The following is a 10,640-nucleotide window of genomic DNA, read 5'->3' on the forward strand; positions in this document are numbered from 1 at the left end:
CTCCAAGCTCCATACATATGAAAAAGTACTACAAATCCATATAGGACTATAGGGGCGGATGGTCCACTTCTATCATATAATACATACTGTAGTACTATCAGATCACACTGTGATTACACTCACTTAATGAAAAGTTAACACTCTGTCCATGTGATAGATACAGTGATAGGGATCTGATCCCCATGTACAGCTATGGTCAGGTCAGGTCTGCTCCTTGTACACCCAACTCATTGTACTCAGCTGACAAGTCTCTACCAGGGTCTCCATAGGATTTTGCTGCTGTCTGGAGCATTGTGCTTGCTGGGGGTCTGTGGGATGGGGAATACAGAAGGACGCAGAGCGCCAGTCACCATCTGAGCCCCATGGAGGTTCTGCAGCAGCTGCAGCTGAGCATCTGTCTGTGTGTGCAGGGATAGGAAGTTCACAGAGTCCTGGACACAGGTGGAGTAGCCATCTCTATGGGCTTGGCTGGAGGCATCTGGAATAGACAAGACACATGTCAGTTATATGAAGTCCACTGTCACCTTCTACATTCCCAATCCTAGCATCTCTCAGCAAGAATCATAAAATCAAGAACAAGGGGGGCACTTACTTTTCTCAGCCATGTGCTGCTGTAAGAAGTTGACTGTCATCTCCAGTATGTCGGCCTTCTCCGGTTTGGAGGGCAGTTGATGTTTCTGGAACTCTTTCTCCAGTAGGAGACGCAGTTGCTCGATGCTGCTGTTAATGCGATCTCTTCTCATTTTCTCAATGGCGGGCTTCCTTAGCTGCACAAAATAAGATTTGGGATGGTTATTACCTCTGTTATCACCAATAGAGTCTATAGAAATCTAACATTGATTGATTGATACAAAGATTATAACCTATAGAGTCAAAATGTATCCCTCAATAAATACATGAATCTCATATAGATAAAATTTATCTCTTAAGAAATACAAAACGTAAATCCCATATAGATAAAATGTATCCCTTAATAAATACAAAACGGGAATCCCATATAGATAAAATGTAAGTTTTTTATTTATTAAGGGATACATTTTAACTTTATGGGATTCATGTTTTGTATTTGATAAGAGATACATTTTAACTATATTGGATTCATGTTCTGTATTTGTTAAGAGATGAATCCCATATAAATAAAAAGTATCCCTTAACAAATACAAAACATGAATCCCATATAGATAAAATGTATCCCTTAACAAATACAAAACATAAATCCAATATAGTTACAAAGGGGATGATTTACTAAAATTGGAACACTTAGATTCTGGTGCAGCTGTGCATGGTAGCCAATCAGCTTCTAACTTCAGCTTATTCAATTGAGCTTTGATAATAAAATCTGCAAGCTGATTGGTCTCTATGCAGAGCTGCACCAGCATTTGCACTCTCCAGCTTAAGTAAATCTCCCCCAAAGTATCTCTTAATAAATACAAAACATGCATCCCATATAGATCAATTGTATCACTTAATAAATACAAAGCATAGAGTCCCATATAGTTAAAATGTATTCCTTTATAAATACAAAACATGAATCCCATATTGATAAAGTGTATCCCTTTATAAATACAAAACATGAATCCCATATAGTTAAAATGTATCTCTTATAGATAAAATGTATGTTTTTTATTTATTATGGGATTCGTGTTTTGTATATATTAAGGGATACATTTTATTTATATGAGATTAATCTCTTAACAAATACTGAACATGAATCCAATAAAGTTAAAATGTATCTCTTAATAAATAAAAAATACATACATTTTATCTATATGGGATTCACGTTTTGTATTTAATAAGGGATACAATGTATCTATATGGGATTCATCTCTTAAATAAAAAACATGAATCCAATATAGTTAAAATGTATTTCTTAATAAATACAAAACATTAACCACCATATACTTAAAATGTATCCCTTTAAAAATACAACACATGAATCCCATATAGATAGAATATATCACTTAATAAATACAAATAAACAGTTTATATAAAAGAATTGCATTTGGAATGCATACCAACTTCAAAGATTCTAAAGATACGCATATTTAATTAAAAAATCAAAGTGATAACCCAGATTGTATGAAAAAATTTGCCTGCAAAAGTGGAAATACACTTTAATGCAACCAAAGCAATGATATATGATGACAGATGGGGGTCTAATATTTTTCCACATTTGCACACTGCTCTAGCAAAGCTAAGATGCTATACATATTAATGCAATGGAAATAGGAAGCTGGCACTAGAGGGAAATCTCACCTTTCGGAGCCCATTGGCCTCTTGATGATCCAATGTCCTCATACTGCAGGGTGCCATGTTGGTGGAGCTGGTAGCAGTCAGGCAGAGGTGTGCTAGGGGAACCAGTTTCTGTGTGTCTGCTGGTGATCAGCCCACCCCTCTATATATACCCCTCTCTCTGCATAACAATGTATGGAGAGCTGGCTTGGAAGAGGTTCCCACACTCAGCAGCCAATCACAGAGCGGTGGGGACAATGGAAGTGTGTCATACTGCAAGGTGACATCTGGAGCCTCTAATATCAGAGGATAATACACAATGCAGGGGGTAGTGTGGGAAAGACTGGGGACAAGATGTTATCTCACAGAATGACACATTAAGGCTTTTTTTTCTGAGAATGGACAAAATTATATGTAACATTTTTTTTTTTTACTTGCAATAATTATTGTTTTTCAGATGTGGTGCTGATTGCATTGTCTCTTTGCTTGCAGTAGGGATACAAAGTTCAAAAGCTTTAAAAAGAGAATGTACTAGGTACTATTTGCAGCAAATGTTTGTAAATTAGATATTTTTTTGGTTTTATACATTTTCCTCAAATTCAATGCCATTTTCATATTTTCTTTAGTAACTGAAGTGGACATTGCACATAATAAGAAATGGGGCCCACCCCCCCCCCCCCCCAAAAAAAAAAAACACAAATTCCATCCTATGACGTGCAGGAAATCAGTGTATGGATTTCCACTATTGCATCAGGCCAGCACACCTTGCCACTGATCATTGGTGTGCGCAGCCTATTGCATTAAGGCGTGCACCCCATAGCACAAGCACATGCGTGTATATCAGCAGAGCAGTGTATGGTGTCAGTGGAGCAAATATTGGTGTCAGTAGGGCAGTGGACATGTCAGTAATTTTTTATTATTTTTTAATATTATTTTTTAATTTTTTTACACATTTTTTTAGGAGCCCCATTATGGGGCTTTGGTGAAATATCAAGGGTCTAAACAGACCCCTGATATCTCACTTTTGAGACAGAGAAAGGATCTGAGGACAGGAATTTCCCAGGCCCTTTCTCTGCAGCCTGCAGTAAACATAGTTTACTATGCTTCAGTTAAGAATGAAGACAGGAGTGATTGGTACAGATCACTCACTGTGTTCATTCAGAAAAGAAAGGCAGGTTAATGAAATATTTACCAGCCCCTTCCCTGCTCCTGAGAGAAGAGGAGCTGGCAGAACTGCGGGGGGAAGACGGGAAGCAGGGGAAATTGGCACCCCACGGGGTGATTAGGGTGTGCCCAGGCACACCCAACACACCCTGTACGCATGCCTATGCCACTGATATCACAGATCTAAAGGGGATGTAACTCATGCATGTGGCTCTATATTGCCCCCTTAAGAGTTAGGCACCTTCCTAGTTTGCCGATATCTGTCAGACAAAACTCACCACACACATTACAATCTGGCTGTACAATCTTTTTATAATCTCCTTTAAGGTGACCATTCACGTAGAGCCCCTTCACATCTGTGCATTGTGAGAATACAAATTAAAGCTGGCCAGGGCTGCTGTTAGAAATCACGGGACCCTGTACATCCTACCTGACAGGGACCCCCCTCCTTATGTTTTTTTAACAGCCTTGTTGGGGGGCCTTTGGTGTAACATTAGGGGTCTAAACAGACCCCCGATGTCTCACATTTAAGACAAAGAAAGGGACCAAGGATCAGGAGCAGCCGGTCCATTAGGGCTGCAGGGGTGCCGCCCCCCACTAGTTTGCATGCAGGGATGAATGCGGGGTGCCAGGCTCATAGGTTTCTATGAGTTTTTTTTGTACAAGCCACATGATTAGAGCCTGAGGCATCTAATTGGCTTGAAAAAGGTTGGGCACTGAGCCCCAAACCCACCCACTTGTGACACTAGCGTATCAATATTCACTATTGTCTTCCGGATTCACCTTCCGAGGAAGCCAAGGAAGCTGTGAAGGGGCTGAGTGTGGGAAGACTGTGGAGGGGTGAGCGCAGACCTGGAGGGGGGGTTGTTTGCCGCCCCCCAAAAAAGTTTAGCACCACCTGCCATTGCTGCAGACAGAGATTCCCCAGTCCCTTTCTCTGCAGCCTCAGCTACACTGGACAGTGAATGTATGGGAAGAGCTCAAAGGCTCCCTGTTCATTAACAAACTGAAGCATAGTAAACACAATGCAATAAGGCAGTACAGCAACCACTCCTGCGGTGCCTGGGCCCCCCTCTTGAACTGATGGGTACAGGAGGGCTGGCTGTACTGCCCCATCAGCAGCCCTGAAGCTGGCCATAGATGGAGCATTTTGCTAATCTGCAACTGGGGGTTGCAGGAAAGAAAATCGCTAGATTCCCCCGGTTGCTCGATTCCCCCTGTCAATGTTGTGCCATTGTGTTCTCCCAGCAGGGGGGGGGGGGGGCAGGGGAAACTGACCCCGCCGGGAGTACACAGTGATTATTTCTGTCCCCGCCGGGAGTACACAGTGATTATTTCTAGTGGCTATAACAGCCGCCAGCAATAATCGCATGTAAAATTCGGCAGGCTGGTTGTACCCAAGCTGATCAATCGATCAACTTGGGTACATTCAGCCTGACCACACATGGTTTGAATCTTGGCCGGTCCCTGCCAAACAAACTCTATGGCCGGCTTTAGACACATACACTAAAGCACAGTAAAATGCATACCTGCTTTATGTTTGGTTCAATATGAATGGCACCCCATTGCATAGTACAGTAGAGTGCCATGCACAGCACAGTGCACATACCATTGCATTGTGAAGTACCACATTGCTAAAAAACGGTTGTGTGCGTATATTCATCCAAGGTGGTGCATTGGCAGCCCATTCATAATAAATGTCTGCCTTGAGCCTATTTATAATGAATGGGCTGCTTTAATTGTTCAAACTTTGTGCATGTCGGGACGTGCAGAAATTTGCACGCTTTCCCTACTGCCCTTTAGCCTACGTGTGGTGGTGCCGCCATTAATTTTCTTTTGAGTGTTTCTCACATGTAGGGCAGCCAATTAAAATGAATGGGCTTCCCGACATGTGGCGGGTGGAAACGGGCAGAACCACATGCCCGCTGCCAGGGCTGTCTTTAATACTGATTGGACCCTGGGCAAATATTTTCATGGGCCCTCCCAAATCAACTATATGCAGGCAGCTCAGGCTCAAGGGGCCCCGCAACAATGACTGGGCCCAGGGCAGCTGCCCCTTTTTCCCTGTGTTAAAGACGGCCCTGCCGGCTGCAATGGCGCACGGCTCTGTTCACGCCATCGGATTGTACTCGCGGTTCCGCATGTAGGGCAGCCCATTCATTTCAATGGGTTGCCTATACAAGCCTCTTTAGATCTATCAACGACTTTATAGTATCAAGGCCTGTCTGATTGGATACACATTGACCGGATAGATCCTCCTAATTAGTTAATTATACAAAGATTGTATGTGTATGGTGATCTACCATCAACTATGTAGTGCAAGATCCTACTTGATTGCATACAAATTGTATGACTTGTTTAGATTTGTTCTCATAGTACACAGCTTTGGTACATCTAGCACACTGTACAATCAGATTGAATAGTGTATGGCAAGCCTAAGACAAATGTTGGAGGGTGGCTATGTTCTTTCTCCATGGTCTGCTGAACATATTTGCACATTATGGCACGCTTACCTTGTAAATGCCCCTCACCTGTGGTGCAAAGACCAGGATCAATGGCAGTCTCATCCTACCCGGTCTGGGCTGTGCATGTGCGGTGTGCACTCAAAAAAAAAGAAAAAAGAAAAATGGTTGACAGGCAGGGTAAAGCAATTATGATGGAAGAGACCTACCTGTCAACGTCTTTTTGTTACACCGCTCACTGGCCTGCTGGAATGAGCCTCAATGTCTGCGACCTGATTGGCTCAAACTTCCCATCGATGTTGAGGATGAGGAGTGAGAAATGTGTCTGGTCCTTGTACAAGGAGGCACCTGTGTCTGCAGAGGGTGTGAAGTGTGCCTGACATATGGGTGTGAATTGCTGCCAGCACCATCAAAGACAGGAAGTGTGCCCATTCATCGGACATGTGCCGGATCCGGCATCAGCGTGGGAAAAAAAAGACGTTTAGAATGAGTTTCTGGGGAGACGAGCTGCTGTGTGAATGGAACCTAAAGCTCCTAAAACTTTCTTCTATTACCTTCTTGTGAGATCTCCATGCTGAGTTCCCGGGTCTGTGCCCATTATGAGGGGTTCCCACCATCCCTGTGCTGAGTCCCCAGGTCTGTACACCTGCTGTGCCCATTATGAGGGGTTCCACCATCCCTGTGCTGAGTTCCCGGGTCTGTACACCTGCTGTGCCCATTATGAGGGTTCCCACCCTCCCTGTGCTGAGTCCCCAGGTCTGTACACCTGCTGTGCCCATTATGAGGGGTTCCACCATCCCTGTGCTGAGTTCCCGGGTCTGTACACCTTCTGTACCCATTATGAGGGTTCCCACCATCCCTGTGCTGAGATCCCAGGTCTGTACACCTGCTGTGCCCATTATGAGGGTTCCCACCATCCCTGTGCTGAGATCCCGGGTCTGTACACCTTCTGTGCCCATTATGAGGAGTTCCCACCATCCCTGTGCTGAGTTCCAAGGTCTGTACACCTGCTGTGCCCATTATGAGGGGTTCCACCATCCCTGTGCTGAGTTCCTGGGTCTGTACACCTTCTGTGCCCATTATGAGGAGTACCCACCATCCCTGTGCTGAGTTCCCGGGTCTGTACACCTTCTGTACCCATTATGGGGGGTTCCACCATCCCTGTGCTGAGTTCCTGGGTCTGTACACCTGCTGTGCCCATTATGAGGGGTTAATTTTGTTTATTGGAAATTCTTACAAACAATCAACTTATATACAATAAAACCATAATAAATAAATTATAAATAACATATTTACAAAATAATTGAATATAACTATACAAAACAAGAACATAATAAATAAACCAAATTGCGCACAGCATAAACCCTACGAGAGAGCCAGACTAAGGAACATCACCATGCATGGAGCCTTTAATCAAAAATTATATTTTATGACTGATTTTCAGCTGATAACATTATTGGTTGCCACTTTTAACAGATAATTGAGGCAGCCGTTTCTTAGCCTGACTACTCTCTCTCCCTGGAGAACCAGTGCGCTTCACTGCACCCTGGGACTCATCATCCATGGAAGATTCTGTACTCAACAAGTCCCATTCATCCTCATCATCTGACAGGACCCCAAACTTATTTGTCAAAGGCAAAACCTCAGGACTGTGGGTAGCTGAACACTTTTTTTTCCTTCTTTTGCCCTTCTTTCTTTTCTCCTCCAACCATTCCACATCCCCCTTGGACAAATTGGAAATAACAGTTTCCCCACTCTCACCCTCCCCTTCACCCCCACTCTCCCTTACCTGATCTACCACCAGGCCAGCCTCTTCACCATTCTCCCCACTCCTCTGCACCCCATGGTCCCTAATAGAAGCCCTGCAATGTCTAGGGGAGGGGACTGGCACTGTACTTGATGCCCCTGCCTCAGCACCTCTTGCCGCCTCTGCAATTTTGGAAGACATAGACACAGAAAGATTGGACACATTCTTAGTAACCGATACCTTACATACAGACTGGGAAGACCCTGACACACTGGGAATCGGCACAGACTGGGGCACCACAGACTGAGAAGACACTGACACACTGGGCATTGGCACAGACTGGGGCACCACAGACTGGGAAGACACTGACACACTGGGTATTGGTACAGTCTCGGAGGGAATCGCAGGCACCCTAGCTGCTGAGCTCTGAGCATCCTCCATGTCCAGACGGAAAAACTCTCTCATGAGCTCAGGCTGGTTGTGCATTGCCTCAGGACACTGACTATAAGGATGCCCAACCGCATTGCACAAGTTGCACCTTATAATATTGCAATCTTTTGCCAAATGCAACATATTTACAAAATAATTGAATATAACTATACAAAACAAGAACATAATAAATAAACCAAATTGCACACAGCATAAACCCTACGAGAGAGCCAGACTAAGAAACTTCACCATGCATGGAGCCTTTAATCAAAAATTATATTTTATGACTGATTTTCAGCTGATAACATTATTGGTTGCCACTTTTAACCGAGGATAATTGAGGCAGCCGTTTCTTAGCCTGACTACTCTCTCCCCCTGGAGAACCAGTGCGCTTCAATGCACCCTGCGACTCATCATCCATGGAAGATTCTGTACTCAACAAATCCCATTCATCATCATCATCTGACAGGACCCCAAACTTATTTGTCAAAGGCAAAACCTCAGGACTGTGGGTAGCTGAACACTTTTTTTTCCTTCTTTTGCCCTTCTTTCTTTTCTCCTCCAACCATTCCACATCCCCCTTGGACAAATTGGAAATAACAGTTTCCCCACTCTCACCCTCCCCTTCACCCCCACTCTCCCTTACCTTATCTACCACCAGGCCAGCCTCTTCACCATTCTCCCCACTCCTCTGCACCCCATGGTCCCTAATAGAAGCCCTGCAATGTCTAGGGGAGGGGACTGGCACTGTACTTGATGCCCCTGCCTCAGCACCTCTTGCCGCCTCTGCAATTTTGGAAGACATAGACACAGAAGGATTGGACACATTCTTAGTAACCGATACCTTACATACAGACTGGGAAGACACTGACACACTGGGCATTGGCACAGACTGGGGCACCACAGACTGGGAAGAGACAGGCACACTGGGTATTGGTACAGTCTCGGAGGGAATCGCAGGCACCCTAGCTGCTGAGCTCCGAGCATCCTCCATGTCCAGACGGAAGAACTCTCTCATGAGCTCAGGCTGGTTGTGCATTGCCTCAGGACACTGGCTATAAGGATGCCCAACTGCATTGCACAAGTTGCACCTTATAATATTGCAATCTTTTGCCAAATGCCCTAAATCCTGACACAGAGAGCATTTCATTACTGGACAGGAGGATGCAAAGTGCCCTTTATCCCCACACTTATTGCACAGCTTTGGCTGGCCTGGATAGAATATGGTCAGTCTGTCCCTCCCCAGGAAAGCTGAGGATGGCAGATGCTGGATGACATTATCCATGACTCTTAGTTTTAGCTGCACAGACCATCCCCCCGTCCATATTCCTCGATCATCCATAATTTTGTGTAAGGGGCTCAGGATGTCTCCATATCTCCTCAGCCATACAGATAAATCCCCTTGCGGTATGGACTCATTGCGCACAAGAATCGTCACCATTTTAATAAGTGGCTGACGTGACACAACTTTGGGGATAAGCCCTTTCCAGTCCGGCAGGCTCCTACACACATGTTCATATTTCTCCCAAAATATGTCCAAAGACTCCGGACGGACAAAGGACAAATCGTACTCATAGGAGCCAGTCGGACTGATCAGGGCAAAGATATCTGCAGGTTTTAAGCCCATCTGCAGAATCTTATCAACCACAGCTCTCCTATATGGCGGAATACCTTCGCCTTCCCATCTGAGCTGTACCACATTCCTCCTTTTAAATAATGAGGAAGATAAAACATTTCCATGCTCCTTCCCTGCTTGCACCCCCCTCCCAAACCCTTCAGCAGCACCAGCATAGGTTTTCCTCCCAGAAACATCAGCAATTACAGCATTGTCTTTAGACCCAACCACACCTGATGACAAGGAGCCTGAATCAACCCTTGCAGTCTTTTGAGCAGCAGAGACAAGACCCACCCCCTCCCCCTGCTCTGAGCACTCAGCTGCTTTCCTGGGTTCAATCACAGCCTTGTCTACTGCAGACTCCAAAAAAGTTATAGTACTACTGCTCCCAGCATCTCCTCCACCATGCTCAGGAACAGCCACTGTATTTGGTCCAGGCAAAGCCTCTGCAATGTCCGTGGTGCTCCTCTCTGCAGACTCTTCAACCAGAAACACACAGTTTTTTCCAATTTTCTCACCACTTGCATTTAAAAGTGGAATTTTTTCAGCAGGTGTATCAGGTTGCACTGCATGCTGCACATTGTCTATGGGTGTGGGCTGACAGCCCATAGCACTACAACCCTCAGCAAGCATATTGTCATTAATAAAGTTCATATCACCACTTTGCACACACACTGTACCTGCTTGCTGTGTTACCTCTGCAGTGTCATGGTTGATGGCGGGATCAAACTCCCTCCTGGTTGTTGCAGGCTTAATGGTGAATTTTCCTCTCTCCACAGGTTTCTCTTTCATAGGGCGAGGAACGGTATCCATCTCCTCATCTGGGGAATCTGCAGAAAAATTGAACTTTCTTCCATCCAGAGGGGATTCCAGCTCAGCGACGAACTCCAACATGCCAGTACCCCCCTCAACCTCCTGCTCAGATGTTCCACATTGCTGCTGCAGAGGGAGGGAGACAGAGGCCTCCACCATTGGGGGCTCAGCAGATGTG

The 10,640-nt window shown here is 45.0% G+C and overlaps 1 protein-coding gene across 1 annotated transcript; it reads right to left on the bottom strand.

Annotated features, from left to right (window-relative positions):
- Positions 1-251: 251 nt before the first annotated feature.
- Positions 252-2,589, bottom strand: LOC309568241 (transcription factor HES-5-like; the record flags this gene model as incomplete). The annotated part of the gene is made up of 3 exons (XM_082273907.1): positions 2,257-2,589; positions 593-767; positions 252-478 (listed from the first exon to the last, which is right to left on the bottom strand). The coding sequence occupies exons 1-3, from the start codon at positions 2,311-2,313 to the stop codon at positions 252-254; spliced, it is 459 nt and encodes a 152-aa protein (XP_082130033.1). The 5' UTR covers positions 2,314-2,589.
- Between the last annotated feature and the right edge of the window lie 8,051 nt (positions 2,590-10,640).

This window comes from Pelophylax lessonae (genome assembly GCF_965119305.1).
Source record: "Pelophylax lessonae genome assembly, chromosome: 12".
Lineage (NCBI taxonomy): Eukaryota > Metazoa > Chordata > Amphibia > Anura > Ranidae > Pelophylax > Pelophylax lessonae.